Source organism: Corticium candelabrum, chromosome 11, assembly GCF_963422355.1.
Source record: "Corticium candelabrum chromosome 11, ooCorCand1.1, whole genome shotgun sequence".
In the NCBI taxonomy this organism is placed as follows: Eukaryota; Metazoa; Porifera; class Homoscleromorpha; order Homosclerophorida; family Plakinidae; genus Corticium; species Corticium candelabrum.
The window spans coordinates 365,322-386,373 of NC_085095.1; the positions used below are offsets into that span (position 1 = coordinate 365,322).

At 40.1% G+C, this 21,052-nt stretch overlaps 2 protein-coding genes across 3 annotated transcripts; both read left to right on the forward strand.

The window, feature by feature from the left end:
• Positions 1 to 2: 2 nt before the first annotated feature.
• Positions 3 to 10,514, forward strand: LOC134186458 (kielin/chordin-like protein). The gene is made up of 58 exons (XM_062654432.1): positions 3 to 8; positions 63 to 132; positions 200 to 282; positions 364 to 469; positions 513 to 595; positions 665 to 758; positions 1,234 to 1,316; positions 1,377 to 1,467; positions 1,521 to 1,597; positions 1,664 to 1,757; positions 1,824 to 1,906; positions 1,964 to 2,054; positions 2,124 to 2,206; positions 2,267 to 2,360; positions 2,428 to 2,510; positions 2,568 to 2,658; positions 2,717 to 2,799; positions 2,868 to 2,961; positions 3,304 to 3,386; positions 3,447 to 3,537; positions 3,591 to 3,667; positions 3,734 to 3,827; positions 3,894 to 3,976; positions 4,034 to 4,124; positions 4,194 to 4,276; positions 4,337 to 4,430; positions 4,498 to 4,580; positions 4,638 to 4,728; positions 4,795 to 4,877; positions 4,939 to 5,032; positions 5,272 to 5,354; positions 5,421 to 5,508; positions 5,569 to 5,651; positions 5,711 to 5,804; positions 5,908 to 5,990; positions 6,075 to 6,165; positions 6,229 to 6,311; positions 6,369 to 6,465; positions 6,526 to 6,608; positions 6,667 to 6,760; positions 6,817 to 6,899; positions 7,030 to 7,123; positions 7,178 to 7,260; positions 7,335 to 7,431; positions 7,494 to 7,591; positions 7,647 to 7,749; positions 7,830 to 7,853; positions 7,910 to 8,019; positions 8,073 to 8,093; positions 8,177 to 8,297; positions 8,363 to 8,454; positions 8,518 to 8,623; positions 8,681 to 8,718; positions 8,779 to 8,877; positions 8,942 to 8,993; positions 9,049 to 9,647; positions 9,702 to 9,903; positions 9,967 to 10,514. The coding sequence occupies exons 1-58, from the start codon at positions 3 to 5 to the stop codon at positions 10,152 to 10,154; spliced, it is 5,625 nt and encodes a 1,874-aa protein (XP_062510416.1). The 3' UTR covers positions 10,155 to 10,514.
• Positions 10,515 to 10,605: 91 nt separating this feature from the next.
• LOC134187359 (uncharacterized) lies at positions 10,606 to 20,921 on the forward strand. Of its 2 annotated transcripts, none has more exons than XM_062655478.1 (18): positions 10,606 to 10,729; positions 10,790 to 11,017; positions 12,678 to 12,757; positions 12,818 to 13,009; positions 13,474 to 13,540; positions 13,619 to 13,674; positions 13,729 to 13,780; positions 13,896 to 14,025; positions 14,089 to 14,121; positions 14,836 to 14,890; positions 17,586 to 17,721; positions 17,779 to 17,816; positions 17,877 to 17,979; positions 18,158 to 18,231; positions 18,393 to 18,788; positions 19,433 to 19,548; positions 19,615 to 19,706; positions 20,491 to 20,921. In XM_062655478.1, exons 3-18 carry the CDS (start codon positions 12,716 to 12,718, stop codon positions 20,691 to 20,693), a joined length of 1,785 nt encoding a protein of 594 aa, XP_062511462.1. In that variant the 5' UTR covers positions 10,606 to 10,729; positions 10,790 to 11,017; positions 12,678 to 12,715; the 3' UTR covers positions 20,694 to 20,921. The 2 variants fall into 2 exon arrangements, with proteins under 2 accessions (XP_062511462.1, XP_062511463.1); XM_062655479.1 differs by having other exon boundaries at positions 12,681 to 12,757.
• The last annotated feature ends 131 nt before the right edge of the window (positions 20,922 to 21,052 follow it).

The window sequence follows — 21,052 nt, forward strand, 5'->3', positions numbered from 1 at the left end:
TAATGTCCGTTGCATTAAGGACACGTGACATTGTATAGAGTGGGAATGTGTCTTGTACTCAGGAAGAGTGTCCTACTCTTTCTTGCAGATTGTCTACTATTCCTTCTGGTGAATGTTGCCCAATCTGTCAAGGTTGCATGATTGCAACTGTGTATTCATTGGTGCCTAAACAATAATTTGTGCTTTTTGCTGTGCTTAGTGTGTCACTATGGTGACGTGGTGTATGAAAATGGAGATTTGTTTACATCCATTGACAACCCTTGTGATATTTGTACCTGCAATGTGAGCAATCACCAGATTTAATAATTAAAGTGATGATTGGAAGCAAACGAAGATAATTCTTTGATTGTGTTTATTTGTAAGGTTACTGAAGTTCAATGCAGTCCTGTGAAGTGTCCAGTTTGCACTCATCCAGGTCCATCTCGTCCTGGGAGCTGTTGCAAAGACTGTTCTGGTAGATTGTTTGACAGTCAGTGTCTAATTGGTGTTTAGTCTGCTTTTGTTGTTGATAGTTTGTGAAGTGGAAGGCATAATCCAGAGAAATCAGTCAGAGTTTATCCATCCATCTGACCCTTGTCTTAACTGTACATGTAGAGTGAGTTGTTTGTGCTCTGTATCACTGCAAGTAGTACTAGTGAATAATCAGTAATGCGGTATGTTGCAGGATGGAAATATTTCATGTTTCAGACAGTTATGTGAGGATCTCTCTTGTAGAAGCACGTATGTTCCTGAAGAAGAATGCTGTCCAGTGTGTCAAGGTTATATTAATTTTTAAAATGTACAATATGATGTGTATGTGTGTAGATGGGACTCTATGCAATATTTTTGTTGTTGGCATGCAGATATGGTATGCATGGTTGATATGCCAGTTACTTGCTGCTGTGTTGATACATTGAATTTTTTTAGCTACCCTTTTGAATAGGCGTCTACTAGTATATTGAGTACACGTGCTTTTTCTAACCCGGATTGAAGTTCTTATCCAAGAATTTGGCCTAGGCAAGTCCTTACAAAGACCTGCTCAAGATCTAGACAAGAATTTCCAAGACTTGTTAATTTCATATGGATATCAAGTTTTGGTTGATATCCGTATGAAATTATCAAGTCTTGAAAATACTTGTCTAGATCTAGGCCAAGTTCTCGGCTGAGAACTTCAACCTTGGAAAGAGCACATGATGACATATTACAGTCAAGATTTGAAAAATTATGTCACACATTGTGTGTTCAATGTTTTAGTTTGCAGTTATGATGGAAACGAGTATCAGGACGGTGACGTATTCATGTCTACTTCTGATCCGTGTAATAATTGTACATGTTTGGTGAGCTACATTTGATCTTGAAAGAGATTTCCTGGCATATAAGTGACTGCTTTACTGAAGGCAAGCAGTGTTCAGTGTAATCGAATAGAATGTCCAAACTGCAGTCATCCAGTGCCCAAGCCTAAGGGCACTTGCTGCCATGATTGTAGAAGTCAGTAGTTGATCTGTTATCATGTCCATATGCTTTAGTGTGTTATGTTTTAGACTGTTTGGACAGAGCACGTGTCATTCCTAATGGTCGCAGATTTAGACCTGATGCTTGCACTCAATGTATCTGTCTGGTCAGTTACGTTTAAACTGTGCTACTAGAGATTGTGTGATGCAGTCGATTTGATTTTGTTGATTAGGATGGAAGCATAACTTGTAATGTTCAAACTTGTCCACCAGTGACTTGTAAGAAGGTCAAAACTATTCGCGGTCAGTGTTGTCCGGTTTGTCAAGGTACTATAGATATACGTATCTCTAGTGAATTGTTTGCTACTGAAATTCTGTGATGGTGTTATGTAGTTTGTGAGTATGGAGGTCATACGTACGATGATGGAGATAAGTTTTCTTCTGTTGATGATCGTTGTGAAGTTTGCGAGTGCATTGTCAGTGCAATAAACTTATACACGTAACGTTGATTTCTTATAAACGTGATGGTTTAGGGAACTCAACCCGTGTGCCACCGCATAGAGTGTTCAGTTTGCACACATCCAGTGGTAGAAGACACTGAACAATGCTGTGCTAATTGCTCAGGTTAGTTTATTGTGGTGAACGAGGGCTGCTTGATTTCGTCAGTACATACTGTTGTCTTTGCTTTGCCAGCATGTGAGGTAGAAGGTGTTATTTATGGCAATCTGACACAATTTGTGCATCCTTCTAATCCTTGCTTGCGCTGTGACTGCCAAGTGAGTAGACGTGTTTGGTTTACTAATGTTGCTGCATTGAGGACATGTGACATTGTATAGAGTGGGAATGTGTCTTGTACTCAGGAAGAGTGTCCTACTCTTTCTTGCAGATTGTCTACTATTCCTTCTGGTGAATGTTGCCCAATTTGTCAAGGTTGCATGATTGCAACTGTGCATTCATTGGTGACTAAACAATAATTTGTGCTTTTTGCTGTGCGTAGTGTGTCACTATGATGACGTAGTGTATGAAAATGGAGACTTGTTTACATCCATTGACAAACCTTGTGATATTTGTACCTGCAATGTGAGTGATCACCAGTTCTAATAAGATATCTAATTTTTGATTGTGTTTATTTGTAAGGTTACTGAAGTTCAATGCAGTCCTGTGAAGTGTCCAGTTTGCACTCATCCAGGTCCATCTCGTCTTGGGAGCTGTTGCAAAGACTGTTCTGGTAGATTGTTTGACAGTCAGTGTCTAATTGGTGTTTAGTCTGCTTTTGTTGTTGATAGTTTGTGAAGTGGAAGGCATAATCCAGAGAAATCAGTCAGAGTTTATCCATCCATCTGACCCTTGTCTTAACTGTACATGTAGAGTGAGTTGTTTGTGCTTTGTATCACTGTAGTAGTACTAATGAATGATCAGTAATGCGGTATGTTGCAGGATGGAAATATTTCATGTTTCAGACAGTTATGTGATGATCTCTCTTGTAGAAGCACGTATGTTCCTGAAGAAGAATGCTGTCCAGTGTGTCAAGGTTATATTAGTTTTGGCTACTGTACATCGTATACATGTACATAGATAGCATGAACACATTATACATGCATACAATAATTGATTCTAAAGAAAATGTACAATGTGACATGCATGTGTACAGATGAAACTTTATACAATATTGATGTTGTTGGCAGATATGGTATACACGGTTGATATATTGCTGTATTGATGCAGATGCATTGAGTTTTTTGAGCTACCCTTTTGAGTAGGCACCCACCCGTATAAAACTTATGAGTACACGCGCTTTTCCTAAAAAGCACACAATGACAGATATACAGTTAACATGTGAAAAATTGTGTCATTTATGTGTTCAATGTTTTAGTTTGCAGTTATGATGGAAACGAGTATCAGGACGGTGACGTATTCATGTCTACTTCTGATCCGTGTAATAATTGTACATGTTTGGTGAGCTACATTTGATCTTGAAAGAGATTTCCTGGCATATAAGTGACTGCTTTACTGAAGGCAAGCAGTGTTCAGTGTAATCGAATAGAATGTCCAAACTGCAGTCATCCAGTGCCCAAGCCTAAGGGCACTTGCTGCCATGATTGTAGAAGTCAGTAGTTGATCTGTTATCATGTCCATATGCTTTAGTGTGTTATGTTTTAGACTGTTTGGACAGAGCACGTGTCATTCCTAATGGTCGCAGATTTAGACCTGATGCTTGCACTCAATGTATCTGTCTGGTCAGTTACGTTTAAACTGTGCTACTAGAGATTGTGTGATGCAGTCGATTTGATTTTGTTGATTAGGATGGAAGCATAACTTGTAATGTTCAAACTTGTCCACCAGTGACTTGTAAGAAGGTCAATACTATTCGCGGTCAGTGTTGTTCGGTTTGTCAAGGTACTATAGATATACGTATCTCTAGTGAATTGTTTGCTACTGAAATTCTGTGATGGTGTTATGTAGTTTGTGAGTATGGAGGTCATACGTACGATGATGGAGATAAGTTTTCTTCTGTTGATGATCGTTGTGAAGTTTGCGAGTGCATTGTCAGTGCAATAAACTTATACACGTAACGTTGATTTCTTATAAACATGATGGTTTAGGGAACTCAACCCGTGTGCCACCGCATAGAGTGTTCAGTTTGCACACATCCAGTGGTAGAAGACACTGAACAATGCTGTGCTAATTGCTCAGGTTAGTTTATTGTGGTGAACGAGGGCTGCTTGATTTCGTCAGTACATACTGTTGTCTTTGCTTTGCCAGCATGTGAAGTAGAAGGTGTTATTTATGGCAATCTGACACAATTTGTGCATCCTTCTAATCCTTGCTTGCGCTGTGACTGCCAAGTGAGTAGACGTGTTTGGTTTACTAATGTTGCTGCATTGAGGACATGTGACATTGTATAGAGTGGGAATGTGTCTTGTACTCAGGAAGAGTGTCCTACTCTTTCTTGCAGATTGTCTACTATTCCTTCTGGTGAATGTTGCCCAATTTGTCAAGGTTGCGTGATTGCAACTGTGCATTCATTGGTGACTAAACAATAATTTGTGCTTTTTGCTGTGCATAGTGTGTCGCTTTGGTGATGGTGTGTATGAAAATGGAGATTTGTTTTCGTCCATTGACAACCCTTGTGATATTTGTACCTGCAATGTGAGTGATCACCAGTTCTAATAAGATATCTAATTTTTGATTGTGTTTATTTGTAAGGTTACTGAAGTTCAATGCAGTCCTGTGAAGTGTCCAGTTTGCACTCATCCAGGTCCATCTCGTCCAGGGAGCTGTTGCAAAAACTGTTCGGGTAAATTGTTTGATGGTGGATGTCTAATTCGTGTTTAATTTGGTCGAATGCTGTTATTGTTGACAGTTTGTGAAGTGGAAGACTTAATTCAGATAGATCAGTCAGAGTTTATCCATCCTTCTGATCCTTGTCTTAACTGCATATGTAGAGTGAGTTGTTTGTCTTGATATTATTGCAATTGTAATGATCTTTACTGCTGTGTGTTTGCAGAATGGCAACATGTCGTGTACCAAGCAATCATGTGAGGCTCTCTCTTGTAGAACTATACGCATTCCAGAAGGAGAATGCTGTCCGCTTTGTCAAGGTTGAATGTTTGGTATTTTGCTACTTGGACACACACACACACACACACACACACACACACACACACACACACACACACACACACACACACACACACACTAAATGGTAGACGGTGAATGCCACTACCTGACAAGAAATTGGCTGCCTTTGCTGTCGTTGATTTTATTCATGCATATAAATCTATCTGTAGAATACCTTTCATGTGCGTATCTTCAATGAATTGCATATTGATTGTTCTAGTTTGCAATTATGGTGGAAAACAATATGAAAATGGAGATACCTTTGTGTCTGTTAGCAATCAGTGTGAAGTGTGTGAGTGTAGGGTAAGTTTATCTATTACTTACCAGTCTAAGTCATTAATCAACATTGCTGGTAACATGCATTTGCAGATAGACGAAGTTTACTGTGAGCATGTTGCTTGTTCTTATTGTACACATCCTGTGTCATCTTCTGATCGTTGTTGCCAGAACTGTTCTGGTTAGTCTGCTTACTTGCTGTATAGTTTGACATCACGATGATTTTACGGATTATTTGTAGCTTGTAAATTGGACGATAGAACATTTGAAAATGGGGTGGAATTTGTTCATCACTTGGATCCCTGTCTAACTTGCACGTGTCTGGTAAACGTTGATCATTTGGAGGTTATTTGTCTAACTGATTTCACCATGTTTGACTGAAGTCAGGCAATATTTCTTGCATAAGTGAGATCTGTCCGCGTCTTTCATGCAAGAAAACCGCTGTCCCTCCTTCAAAATGTTGTCCTGAATGCCAGGGTATGTTAATATTAACCTATAAGTTTACATAATTACTGTAGGAAGCAACATGCTATAAATCTTGTATTGTATAAGCCCGAGTTCTCCATTTTTGTGCTTTCAGTCTGTACATATGATGGTATACAATATGATGATGGAGACACATTCTTGCCATTGTCAAATCGTTGTATTAACTGCACATGTGAGGTATGGTTAGCTGGTATTGTTTTTACACCAGTTTTTTCAATAAGTGGTTTGGCGCACGACATATGTGTATGAATTGCTTTCAAGGGCCAGTCTGTCAGCTGTTCTTTACTTCCTTGTCCTGTTTGCTCACATCCAGTTCCAAAACGTGGTCAAGACTGCTGTGATGATTGTACTCGTAAGGATAATAAATACATATACAATCATGTGCTGTTAGCAATTGGTTTATGTTATGTGACAGAATGCCAGTACGGAAAGAGGACATATAGTAATGGTGTTATTTTTATTGACAAAAATGATCCTTGTGAAAACTGTTCATGCGTAGTATGAACACCGCTGATTGCATACTGGATAAATATGGTTACAGTCTTATGTTTCTAGGATGGCAATGTGATGTGTGAGACTATACAATGTCCTGATTTATTGTGTGAGAATCCTATCACTAACTCTAAGCGTTGCTGTCCTGAGTGTCCACCAGGTGTTGATATTGTAACTTTTTGCCTGTCGTTGCATCTGTCTGATGTGTGTGTTTGTGTAGTGTGCAACTATGAAGGCGATGTGTATGAAGATGATTCAAGCTGGACATCAAAATCAGATCCTTGTGTTCAGTGCATTTGCAGGGTTTCTTACTGATTGTTTTTGGAATGAGTGTTTTATTTGTACATATGTTTTTTGATAGAATGGTAGAGCACGCTGTCAAACTGATCGTTGTAGGAGACCGCAATGCAGTGATCCTGAAATAAGATCGAGTGAATGTTGTCCAGTTTGTGAAGGTGCAAGAAATTGAGCTTTCATGGAATGGCAAGCAGCATAACAGTTGGATGTTTAGGCTGCACTTTTGAAGAAGTGACATACACAGATGGGGTGACATTCAATCCTGGTGGTGACCGTTGTCGGGAATGCACTTGCAGTGTATGTGACAACGCATTTACGTGACAGATTTATTTAATTATATGACAGTTTTATGGGAAAATGTTGCGAGGCATTGCAAAATTGAAATTCTTGGTGTTGAGATGACTTCTGGAAGTGTTCTGTGCTTTAGAAAGGAAATGTTCAATGTACTGTGGAGACATGTCCAAAACTCAACTGCTCATTGCAAGCTGTGTTGGAGGGAGAATGCTGTCCAAGATGCAAGAGTGAGTTGAGTGCTACAAACTTTACTATACCGTGTGTTGATATAATCTTTTCAGCTTGCTTTCATAATGGTGTTGCGAGACAACATGGGGAAGGATGGGTGTCTGACGATGATCCATGTTTATCATTTCAGTGCTTGGTTGGTGGAGAGTTTAAAATCTAATGTACAGTATGTGTGATTGACATTGTTATGATTAATATTGTTTATTGTAGGACGGAGTGCTTTCTTACTATCTTCTTCGTTGTGCTGATGAATGCAATGTGCAACCTACTCAACAACTAGGACAGTGTTGTCCTATTTGTCCGTGTGGTTAGCGATGCAATACAATGTAATACAGAATTGGGAAACTGATTTACACCAATTGTTTGCAGTTGATTGTGATCGCGGCTGTCAGGCTGGTGGCCAGAGCTATGAAGTTGGAGAGACGTTCTCCTTGAACGGAGACCCATGTGAACAATGTCTTTGTCAGGTGAACAACTGATTAATACAATATGAATGTACATTAGCAAATTTACATAATATAGGAAGGCGGTCATACTTGCTATTATACAGCATGTCCAGTACAAGTTTGCCGTGGAAACATGATTCAGTTTGAAGGAGAATGCTGTCCTATATGTGTAGAAGATCGTAAGTTTTCAAAGATATTTATTAAATAATAATACATCCTATTTGTTGTAATTTTGGTTTGGTTTAAACTGTGTAAAAAGCACTGCTTCCATCAGAAATACCAGGTATATTCACTAATCTAACATTTTGCTGACATATAACAGCGAAGGAACTGTTGTAGTGACACTTACACCTCCTCTTGCTGGACAGTGTGTTTTCAACTCTGTTTTTTACAATCCGGGACAAATCGTTGATGCATACAGTGATCCTTGCTACAACTGTACTTGTCTGGTATGTATTATTTTTTTAGATATTATGTTTGGTTCTCATGTTGATTGTTTTAGGAACACCAACTGTCATCAAAGGTTAATTATTTGTCTGTCTGTCCACATTCTTTAGATCGTGTGATCTTTATGTTATTGTTTGAGTTGATTGCAATGAACTGTAGGACCATGAAGATTTACAGTACAATGAAGGCCAGGTACAGTGTGAAGTTCAAATATGTCCAAAACTTTCCTGCCCAGAAGATGAACATGTTAGAGTGGCAGGAGTGTGCTGTAAAGTTTGCAGTCAGTGTTTTACTGTAATTCACTGTTACTTTGAGACTGGCATTTTTGTGTATGCTTTTTTGTAGAATACAAGTTTTGTTACAAAGATGGAATAGAGTATAGGCACGGAGATCAGATTTCTCTTGATCAATATGGTTGCACTGCGTGCGTTTGTAATGTGAGTTGATTATCAAGAATTCGTAGTTCAGGTCGACTGATTGGCTTAGTGATTGTTGTATAGGATGGAGATCTCGATGATTGCCTTGATACACCTTGTCCTTTGCTTGTGTGTGGAATCGGAACAGACCTGAAGCTTCTTGAGGGAGAGTGCTGTGTCCAATGTGTTGGTCAGTGACCTAGCATGGCAAAAATTATACTATAAATGAGGTTATCCGATTTATTAGCTGTGCCACCATGTCTGTTTGATGGGGTAACATATCAGGCGAGATATCGTACTTGTAATCATTAGTGCAAATGTTAGAACATTATTGTTTGATTGCAGCATGGTCAACAATGGAGAAGTCGTTGTCGGAATTATACATGTCTGAATCAAGAAGTGACGTTTGCTGAGGAGATTTGCATTCCTTTGCAATGTAAACAGGTTGGTAATGTACAGAAACTTATTAGAGATCTCTATGGATACATGCAACACATTTCTTTTCTAGAATGAAGTCCTTGAGAGAAAACCGGGTGCATGCTGCAGCTCTTGTATTCCAAGTCAGTCAAAGGTATGAATTCTGGGCGACAAAACTGTTTTATCATTTGTTTGTAGAACCATCAACGTGTGTTGCCTTTGGTGACCCTCACTACAGAACATTTGATGGGCAATTGCATCACTTTCAGGGTGATTGCTCTTATCATCTTGCTCAGGATTGCAGTATCAGGAGGGAGTTTAGTGTCCTGGTTGAAAATGATAATCGTGGACATCCAGGAGTTGCTTGGACCCAAGAGGCAACATTTAATCGAGGGAACGTTTCTATTGACTTTGTCTTCGGTGGCAGTATAAGGGCAAATGGACAACCAGTTGATTTGCCGTACACGTTTGCTCCCTATGTGTCGGTTGCATTGGTGGACAGACAAGTAGTGCTTCAAACTGATGTAGGGGTGACTGTATCTTGGGATGGAGACAGCATTTTGTCAGTGAACGTTCCTTCCAAGTATGCCACGTCCATGTGTGGCTTGTGTGGAAATTATAACGGGAATCCTTTCGATGACTTTCGAAAGAATGATGGCCGTATAACAAAGGATGTGGATGAGTTTGGAAATTCTTGGCAAGTTCGCTCACCGGGAGACAAGTGTGAGCCAAAGAGGGGTCGACAAGACCCATGTCAACTAGCAACAAAAAGTCACAGAGATCTTGCAAGGTCCAGGGTATGTTTCACTGTTATGTGCTTGGAACTAGCTCATTCATCTCTTTTGTGTTAGTGTTCCGAGATCTTGGGAGACGCTTTCAAACCTTGCCACAGTCACGTGAGTTATGCAGAGTATTTCTACTCGTGTATGTTTGACGTGTGTGCTTGCACTCGTTCGGAAACCGAGTGTGTCTGTGGTGCACTCGAAGCTTATGCTAATGAGTGTGCAAATCAAGGAGTTGAGCTGAGAGGTCGATGGAGAACGGGAGCATGTGGTATGTAAAAGAGAGTTAATTTTTGCTTATCTGGTGTTTCTAAAGTATTTTGATATACGTTAGCTATTAGATGTGCAACTGAACGTGGTTATCTGTATGAGGACTGTGCATCCCCTTGTCGTAAAACGTGTGACAACTACCATCAGGAAATTGATTGTTTGCAACCGTGTGTGACGAGCTGCCAGTGCTTGGCTGGTCTGGTGGAGCACAATGGGTATTGTGTGGCTCCCTCGAGTTGTCCTCCGCTGTAGAGTAGATGAATGATGATGAATTGTAGTGAGTTAGATGGCATGTGCTTTCACAGCAGCAGTTACTGGAACAGAAGGTGCAATGTTGACTTTGCTGCTACACTCTAAATGTTGTGACACTTCAGCACTGATTTAGAGGTAGGCAATCAATACACATACAGACTGGACTCTAGCAGGCTGTCAATGTCTAGTACTATCTAACAGCAAGACAATCAATACTCACACTCTCCTTCTATGGAACTCTCTCTTCTTTAATTATTTTAATTAATTAACTAATTAATTATATATAATAGTTTGAGCAGCTAGCAAGCAACAATTGAGCAAGATTCGGAATCAGAAAATAACATAAAAATACAGTTGCAATCGATCCATTTATATGGGCGAATTTTGCATATAGTGCAAAAATCTACATTCAAGCAAACCATTTCCGATCTCCGATCATCAGAAGACCGCAAGGGAAATAAGGAACCGTTACTGCGCATGCTCGTATTGCCGTTGTTTACTGTAGCTACATGTTCTAACACAAACAAGGTTGAGCAAATACGCTACGCTCTTCTTCCTCTGAAAGAGACATCTAGGTGATTGCATATAATGCCAAACTGTCAGGAGTTGTTATCGTTGTGTTTCTATCCATGCAGCTTGTGCGAACTAGTGCTACGTTATTAGCCTTCAACTGAGCAGGTTGAGTGTTGCTGAATTGCAGCTGTGGCTGTATCATAAGTATACCATATGCTCGGTGGAATCAATTCATGTGAAAAGCAGCAAGTATAACCTCATCTGCTCAAGTTGTTCTGTTGGTGGCAGACGTAGCTACACACCTCAGACAATAAAAGCCAACAGTTTATAATTGGTTATTATATGCACAGGTGAGAAACTTGAAGTCTACTTTTCTGCGTATGTAATTCTGAAAATCTTGTACTTATCACGCGTGAACATGTCTATACTATACTCTCTATAAAATGGTGTGTTTCCACTTGTTATTCATTAATTAATAAAGTAATCTTATACAAACAAGCAACAATTCTGTTTCAAGGTTGGTCATGGCTGTAATATGTCTACGTTTGTCGTACAGGAGTCTATCAATTATTTTCTTGAAAATGGAAACGAGACTGTATTTGGATGCTTTCTTGACTTATCGAAAGTGTATGATAGAGTTAATTATGCTCTATTGTTTATGAAACTGATGGAACGGCATACCCCTACTTCTATCATGAAATTCCTGAGGAACTGGTATAAAGAACAAAACCTATATGTGAAATGGAACTCGTCAAAATCAGCATCTTTCAAACATCTAATGGAGTTCACCAAGGCAGTGTACTCTCTCCTGCTCTATTTAATGTCTATGTTGATGACCTTATTGCTGGATTGGAACAATTGGGAGTAGGTGTTCGAATTAACGGGAGATTTAGTGGTGGCATTGCATACGCGGATGATTTATCACATTTGTCTATGAGCAGAGAGGGCATGCAGAGGTTATTGGAGATCTGCGAGAGTTTTGCAACAGACCACTGCCTGAAATTTAATATTCAGAAAAGTAAATCAATTAGTTTTAGGAAGAGGCGATCCATTTACTGTAAAGAGACAGCTTTCTCCATCAATGGAGAGCATCTGCCTGAAGTACATGATGTCATTCATTTAGGTCATAAATTATCGGCTGTTCCAAAAGAAACAACTGGTACGGTGGAAGAGCGATGTCGAAAGTTTTATTCTTCATTATACTGAATTGTAGGGGCTGTCAAGGTGTGGGTCGTAATCCCACGGTTTGGACAACGATAATGTACTCCGTATTGTTACCTGTATTGGGCTATGGATGCGAACTGTGGGATTTGGGAATGGGAAGGACCAAACGTTTCTTGGATCAAGCGTGGAGAAGAGGGTATCATAGAGGGCTAGGGATCTCAAACAGAACATTCTTGCAGAAAACTCTTGGAGAAACTATCAGGGAAGCTCCAGATCTATAGCATGTTAGCCAGCTCTCTTATGGAGAGCAGTTCATTCTAATAATGAATTAGTGAGTGGGTTCATTCTGAATACTCAAGGTAATCTGTGGTGATCAGTGGACAATGAGACAAGGACAAGAATCATGGTGTGTCCTACATGGACTTCAAGAGCTGGATTAAACCTTAATTTATGTTTGTATATTCTTCTACGTTTATTCTTCTGTGACTATCTATTTTTACTTGTTAGTGTATGTATCTTGTCTGGCCTAGAACACTGTACCTGTAGTGGTATGAAACAAAATATGTCGTGCTCAACCAGATCAGTCTGGTTTGTAAAGTCTATTACAAGTACCGGAAGCAAACCCTGCTTCAGAAGTACTTAGACCATCACAGCTGTCTAGAAAGAAGACATGACTTTACGAAGGATCCGAGTAGATCCCAGAAGCACTGTTTTCTGTAAGTGCTGCAGGTTGTGATGACCTGGAATAATGTCCAGCCACCGTGCAATACCTGCGTGCACTATTATTATTATTATTATTATTATTATTATTATTATTATTATTCTAATAATATATGTGTGTTGTAGCAGACCATTACCAATCAACGTATCAAATTTGTACAACTATGCAGAGGCAGCCGACTGTTGTCATACATGGCCACTGTGATGTTGGTGGTTTTTATGAATATTCTATTTATAACGTTGACTAAAAAATGTTAATGTTACAGGATACTATAACCAGCCGGGTAAGTGAAGACAAGAATACAAAAGAGGCAGCTTGTGCTATGCAAACTTTGCCACCATTAAGAAGAACAGTGCCAGCAGCCAAAGGCAGTCGTCAGACTCACCGTAGCACTTTTCCAAGGTCTGCTGCAGAAATCACTGCCGATGTTGGAGAAATCAAAGTAATTTTAACAGAGGTATACATCATACAAATAACTGTGTGTGTGTGTGTGTGTGTGTGTGTGTGTGAGAGAGAGAGAGAGAGAGAGAGAGAGAGTGTGTGTGTGTGTGTTAGTGGTAAAATGAAGTGCCCCCTTAGAATTAATGAGTTCTCTTATGCATAACAAACCGATTTTAGATTCTATACAGTTCTTTTGACCTCAGTGCCCCAAAACTTACTGAAGTGCACATGCATTTGACAATATCTTTGCAACATATGCTATGCACGTGTTCATAATGAACATATGAACATATGCTATGCACGTCTTCACAATAGGGTTGCAACAGGCAAGCCTTTTCAGTTTCTTCAAAAAGTAACCAGTCAAAGTTGAACTCTGATTAATTAAGTTTATTTTATAGTTTTGATTTTAATAATATACATACGTGTGTACATACCTATACATACCTAACTATGGCTTAATTGGTTGTTATCATTGCTTAGTGGATGAAAGTTTACAAACTTATTGAGAGCTTCCGGGTAGAACTATCTCAATACTTGAAAGATTTAGGTATTGTACAAGACGTTTTTTAACATGCGTATTATTCGATTCATTTTATACACTAACGAATCTTGTGCTGCTTTGCAGCTCCTGCGGACGTTGTCCATACACTCAGTCAAGTTGGCTCAATGGGGCGAACTAAGGTACAGCAGTTGAGTAAGATGATTGAGGCAGTTACAGCTTATATTAATTTATAGGATAGCCCTGTTCATATTCAGATCGGTCAAGTGCAAGATGCAGTTGTTAAGAGTAAGTCATAGAGTCCACAGTTATTGCATTGCTGTGAATCAAGCTTTTGTATTGTTTTAGTCTTGATTTTTTGGATCTCACTGAGATAATTTAATTTTGTGCTGTTGTTTGTTAGGTCTTCGACTAGTGGCCTCACTTGGTGCCTCACTTGCTGTAAGATCTGTAACCACAGTTCCACTGCCATATGAGCAGCTCATACGGACTATGATCGAGACATCTCTTGTGTGTAACAAATTATCCAAACTGTATTTCGCATACCTTGGGTAATGATAGTCATTATCTAATGGGACTTGTTGTTTATTGTGTAGAAACAAGAGATATCAGCATTCAGTTACTAGCAGGTACAGATTACTGTATGATACATTAGTTTATGACATATTGTATACACAATAGCAATTAGTTAGACATACTTGAAACTTTTTTCAAGCCTTCATTTGTACTGTACTTGCACTCCTAATTAATATCCATAAGTTTTTGTTAATTATTGACGCTTGATGATTGTATATTGAGATTTGTCCAATGAAGAATTTTATTAGGTAGTTAGTGTGACCTGAGGGATTAGCAGACTGAATGTGATATCTATTCAATTCAAGCAGGAGTCAAGCGATTTAATGAATTAACTAGCATGATGTCTTCACTGATAGAGCATGGTTCAAGACTGCCTCTAATTTAGGTCAATGCCTTACCGTGTCTGTCTATCTGTCTGTCTTTCTGTCTATGTATCTTTTACAGTTTAAATCAATAAAACAGTGTGTCTGTCTATCTGTCTGTCTATCTGTCTGTCTGTCTGTCTGTCTACCTGTCTGTCTGTATCTGTCTGTCTGTGTGTAGTACACTGCATTAAGACTATTACTTGTTTCAGTAAATTTGCATTATTGTGAAACCATACAGACTGTAGTTGTCAGTAGTGTATCCATTTTTTGAGTGCAGTGCGTGTTAGCATGAATTAATTAATTGGTCATGAAGCTTAGAACACCGGTGTCTTACTCGTCTTGCATCTTGCTTCATGTTTCTCAACATTGTGTGTTTATTATATTAATTGTTGTATTTGGTAGGAAACAATTTGATATGCTCATCAGCCTGAACTGGACAGTGAACAAGTTAAAGAGGGTAAGCAACATATTGATAGGCTATAATAATAATAATTAAAGCTTTACCTGATCTACTTGAATGCATAATATGTTTATGTCTCGTTTGTGCAAACTGAAAATGTGGGAACCAAATGCAATCATGTAGTAAAAATTAAATTAAGAAAGCAAGTTATCTGACTGGCAGATAAACACACAGAGATAAACAGACTATCAAAGAGCAAAACTATGGGCACTGATATTGTCATACATCATAGTCATTTATGAGTTTGCAACCTGCTTTTTCAGAATCCAAACTCTGTACACAACCACTCTGATTCCTAAGAATGACAAGACTGACCAGGCCAAAAATTACCGGCCTATCATGTGTCTGTCTCTTTTATAAGACCCTCACCTCAGTCATCAGACAGAGGATTGCAGGGCATTTGGTTTAGAGAAACCTCATGGCTCCGGAGCAGAAGGGTTGTCGACAGGGATCGTTTGGTGCAAAGGATCAGCTGTTGATCAACAAGCTGCTTACCGAAGACTGTAAGACCAGGCACAATAGCTTGAGCATGGCTTGGGTGGACTACCAGAAAGCCTATGACAGCGTTCCACACAGTTGATTGCTTCAAAGCCTTCAGATGCATAAGATCAGTCCAATCTTGTGCAGGTTCCTGTCATGTGTGATGAAGAGTTGGAGGACAACGATGGTGCTTTCTTGCGGGAACAGTACGATCAAGACAAGGCTTATGCAGATCAGGAGGGTTATTTTCCAAGGTGACTCACTTTCTCTACTTCTCTTCTGCATGGCTCTCTGTCTGTTGAGTAAGGAGTTGAACAGAACCGGTTACGGCTACCGGATGACCACTGGGCATGGTGAGACTGCCAAATGTCAGCTCATCAGTCGTCTACTCTACATGGATGATCTGGAGCTGTATGGCAGAAACTCTGATCAGTTGGATGGGTTGTTGCACACGGTGCGTACCTTCTCTGATGACATCCAGATGAAGTTTAGTCTGGACAAATGTGCTGTTGCACACTTTGTCAATGGCAGGCTATCTGGACAGAACTCTGGAGTGACGGTAGGAAAAACGGACACCATCAACTGTCTGGAACCGGGTCAAGTCTACAAGTACTTGGGTGTAAATGAGAGTAACAGTATTCAGCACAGCATGATGTGGGAGAGACTCCGCCGTGAGTACTTCTGCAGAGTGAAGGTGGTTCTCCGGACTGAGTTGTATGGTCGGAACAAGATTCTAGCCATCAATGGGTTTGCACTACCGGTTCTCACTTACAGTTTTGGCGTCATTCATTGGGGGGGGGGGGGGGAGTGCACGGACCTGTAGCGGCTCGATCGACAGACCAGAAAGCTCCTCTCTATGCACGGTGTCCACCATCCTTCTGCAGACGTTGACCGACTGTATGCTCCTTGCAGTGATGGGGGTAGGGGGTTACAACAGATTGAGTCAACATATCAATTTTGTATTGTGAGGCTGAACTGTTACCTTGCTGGCAGTTCTGATCCTTTCATACAGATGATATGGGAGTGTGACTCCGGAAAATCTTCACACTGGATCAAGTGCATGGCTTGTCACTTTATTGCACAGCTGTGGAGGAGTCTTGCTTCGGACGACAAGTCACAGAGCTTACACAGGAATGCATCCATCTCTGTTGAAGTGGCTTCGAGCAAGCGCCTGAAACAGATGCGAGACATTACCGTACGTGTTGCAGTTCTCTTCGTGTGCGGTCCTGGAGCGGGAAGCCTATGCACGGGCAGTATCGCCGTCTCACTGAGCAACCGCCTGTGGACATGAAAGAGACCTACGGATGGCTAAAGGCAGCGAATATTCCTGTTACAACTGAGGGACTGGTTGTTGCTGCTCAAGACCAAGCTCTTTGGACTCGGTACTATGAGCGCAAGATTCTACATTGTGATGTCAGTCCTACTTGCCGCATGTGCAGTGTAGGCATGGAAACAGTTGACCGCATTGTGGCAGGTTGTAGTGCTTTGGCACTGATGGACTACGCTGATCGACACAATCAGGTGGCCTCCATCATTCACTGGGATGTTTCTTGCCATTTTGGGGTTCCAGTGGAGAGCAGATGGTACCGGCATCATCCTGATAGGCTTGTGAAGACGTGTGACTTTACTATGATGTGGGATACCACCATCCCCACTGCCAAGAAGATCCAAGCCAATCGTCCAGACATCTGCCTCAGAAATAAGAAGACAAACACTTGTCTTCTTATTGATATCAGCTGTCCTGCTGATGGCGACATTGGCAAGAAACATGCTGAGAAGTTGGCGAAGTACAGCGACTTGTGAGTGGAGATAAGCCGCATGTGACATTGTCGAACACTGGTGGTTCCAGTGGTCTTGGGAGCTTTGGGCACAGTGCACGCAGGTATTGCACGGTGGCTGGACATTATTCCAGGTCATCACAACCTGCACCACTTACAGAAAGCAGTGCTTCTGGGATCTACTCGGATCCTTCGTAAAGTCATGTCTTCTTTCTAGACAGCCGTGATGGTCTAAGTACTTCTGAAACAGGGTTTTGCTTCCGGTACTTGTAATAGACTTTACAAACTAGACTGATATGGTTGAGCACAAAAGAATAATGGTTTCAGTTTATACTAAAGACACAACTCTTCAGGGTTGATTCACAGAGTGAAGACACTTTGTCTTTTCAAGCTGATGTAGCGAGGCAGAATGTAACAAAAAGGTTCTGTTTTAGGAACTGGTCGTACTAAAGAATGAAACGAGAAGTCAAGAGATGTGTTCTGACACTAATGAAGGAGATAGTGCTACTCATGGAAATGATGCTGGTCAGTGTCTGAAGAGAGAGGACCAGCCACAGCCATTACCGATTCGTATGTTCTCACCAGAGTATTAGCTATTCATAGTATTTACGTAATCGATTTGTTTAGCAAATTATATCAAGTCAGTTGTGTTGAATCAATCAGAGGTAAGTACACATTTAACATTATCCGTTGAGTTGCCATTTCTTTAATTCACAGTATGGTAGGATTCAGGCGATAGTAGTGATCACTCTGATGTTATTGGCAAGAAATGGCGATGTCTTGCAAAGAAACTATATCTCTGGAATGAAATCAAAAGAATGATGGAAAGTGTGTTCATATGCATGCATGTACTCGCATGTGCAGATGCATGCATTCTCTGCCTCTGTGCATAAATCTGGACAGTGTGTGTGTGTGTGTGTGTGTGTGTGTGTGTGTGTGTGTGTGTGTGTGTCCATTTGTACTTCAAGTGCCAATGCTGTAGATTTCCTAGTTGTCTTAATGCTAGCTATCACCAAGTCATCGTTTTACGATCCTTCATTTCTGAGATTATCCAGAGACATTATGAATTTACTGGAAAAGGTTTGAAGAATCACATTTGTAGTTACTGAGCCCTACTGATCATAATCTGGAAATTGGCATTAATTAAGAGAATATTCAATTATATTATAGCTTTAATAATTAAGTTGCTTTCTGCTGTATATTTAATTACTTATTTAATGTCCTTGCATCTCAATTTACAGCGGATGGCACGACTAGGAACAGAAATGGGTGTGTTGTCAGAAGTCTATGAGTTCCTGTTGTCTAATGTCAAGAGTACAACGAGAGAGGACATGCATCAAGACTCACTGATTTTTCTCATCACTCCACAGATGTCGTATCAAGCACCATCTGCCCACAAAGTCACATCTCGTCCAGCAGTTCAGTCAACACGTGGCACCTTGCGCTCATCCGTCCATGCACCACCACCAACTGCGAACAGAGCTACTCGTAGATTGCCCAATACAAAGAGGCGTGATTCACATCACGATATGTCAATGGATGTGCAAGCTAACTATGATGAGGTAAACTCAAGAGAAGGTTTGCAGTTGGCTAAAAGCCAGTCTGTGGCAGACGACTCTGAGACACTTCTATGGAATGTAAGCTATAAAAATAGGTACACATGCATGTTAGTTATATATGTTGTTAAATCACTGTATTTAATGCCTGTGTGTGTGTGTGTGTGTGTGTGTGTGTGTGTGTGTGTGTGTGTGTGTGTGTGTGTGTGTGTGTGTGTATGTTTTAGTTCGACAGCTACCAAATCGGCAGATGCTGCAACATGAAAAACTAAACTCTACATATTTGTGTGGAGGGTCCCCTACAAGGTGTTAACCTGTTTCTCTGAAAGCTCAAATTATTTACTTGGATGTAGTTTGATTGACGGAAATTCCCCAAAATATGGTGTGTGTTCTGTATATCCAAGATGTACAAAGCGATGCCACAAGGAATGAGCAACTCAACCGTTCTACATTGCCCATGTGAAGAACAGGCAACTCAGCTGGTCACTGTATATAAAGTTATACAGTTTACTGCTATGTTGCTGATCATGGAGGAATGTTGGGCATTGTACTTGTTTTAGTAATGAATTTGTGGTCATTTGAAAGTAACTCTATGGAGTAAATCATTAAGAGCTTGTCATTTCTAGTTTCTTTGTTTGTACATTGTTGTTTATTGAGAATGTACTGTTAATAATGAGAAAGCCAGTAGAGAAAACGGTACATTATTTCTATTGTTAAATTTGCAGGCAGACAGGTCAGTGGTGAATACCTTTAGACATAATCTGGTGTCAGACTTCACTGCAATTCCTCGTATCCAGGAGATTGACATGAACAGAGTTCAGATGGGAATACATCTTCCATGGTTTGTACAGCTCACTAAATGATAGTTAGATCAAAGCAATGGTTGTCTTTTGTGTATGGGAAACAGTGCATCATGTGATCTTGACTCCAATGGGTATGGTCAACATAACAAAACACTGAGGAGAATGGCAACGTATCGGAGACAGCAGCTATGTACTGGTAAGGTAAATGCAGGACAATGTAAAACACAAAACACAACATGCTTTACCTGCATTTTCCTGGTGATGCTTCATTGATATCAACAAATAATGCATATGGCCATGGCTAATAGCATGTTTAGTGAGGATGATTTGAAGTGGAAAAGTCAGAAAGCAGTTGACTTTCCAGGACACATAGAACCATACAGAGTGTTAAAAATTAAAATCTAATCTGCATGATGAAGAATGGGATTTTTAAGTGTGGGCAGACACAGGATGGATTATTACAGTGATTGGCACATTACAGGGAGATTTATTACAGTGGGTTGTTAGAAACATAGACAATCTGACCAGGTAAAGAAGGGACACAATACTTTAGTAGCTAGTGGATTATTAAGTAATTGGCACATTTCTGTAGTGAGGTTTATGGATGTGCTGTAGTAAGCGCTCCTAAGATTGTCTTTGTCCTGTTGAATGCAGCAAGTAGCCATTAATACATCCTTCTTGGTGTACACAACCATAAGAGATGACTAAAGTTATCAGTTGCAGTGTACGGTCACTTTCATATGTAAGTGTATGGCACTATTGAAGTGTATAGAATACAAGTCATTCCGAGTGTGGTGTCGGCTCCATAGATACAGATCCTGTCGCATGCACACACACACACACACACACACACACACACACACACACACACACACACACACACACACACACACACACACACACACACACACACCGTATGCTCACTGTGCATGGGTACCAAGGCCTAATCAGGCACACTTGACTATTTCTCTCCGTAATAGCTGGATTCAAAACATCATATCCACAAGATTGGTCTTCGTGTTCAACTGATGATAAGGTTGAGACAGAGAGAAGGTATAGTGTCACAGATCGAGCACTTTCACCAATTCGAGTTCCTGTTGTAAGTTCTGAGAGTGACTTAAAGCAAGGAAGCGACAGTGACCTTGCAAAAGGCAAAAGATCAAAATCACCCGAGAAGAGATGACTCTCATCAAGGATGGAGATATGATCTGAGTTGTATGGAGACCATCATTACAGTCATGAACATATTAGTGTAGGTAAGTGTTATGCTATTTTGGTAAGCATCATCGTTGGACGGATTTTGAAATTGCACATGATGTAACTATCTATTTGGTTTTTAGATACATTAAGTTATATTTTGGGCTTGTGTTAGGTTGATAATATTGAATGATATTGATAATGCCACAATGCATACCCACACTTTTTGGATACAACAAAGTCCATTTGTCAGCTGAAAACACACGTCGACTTTGTGTAAAATTTGTGTTTCCATCAGAAGATTACAATATCAATGGGCTAAAGCATCAAGATCCACCTATCTCT

Excerpts from the sequence above, each read along its gene's own strand:
- LOC134186458 (XM_062654432.1), top strand. Across the intron at positions 5,355-5,420 it reads GTGAAGTGTGTGAGTGTAGG|ATAGACGAAGTTTACTGTGA; the intron begins GTAAGTTTATCT and ends ATGCATTTGCAG. Across the intron at positions 5,991-6,074 it reads GTATTAACTGCACATGTGAG|GGCCAGTCTGTCAGCTGTTC; the intron begins GTATGGTTAGCT and ends ATTGCTTTCAAG.
- LOC134187359 (XM_062655478.1), top strand. The coding sequence starts at position 12,716 with ATGCAGAGGCAGCCGACTGTTGTCATACATGGCCACTGTGAT. Across the intron at positions 14,891-17,585 it reads CAGTGAACAAGTTAAAGAGG|GAACTGGTCGTACTAAAGAA; the intron begins GTAAGCAACATA and ends GTTCTGTTTTAG. Across the intron at positions 19,707-20,490 it reads GAGACAGCAGCTATGTACTG|CTGGATTCAAAACATCATAT; the intron begins GTAAGGTAAATG and ends TCTCCGTAATAG.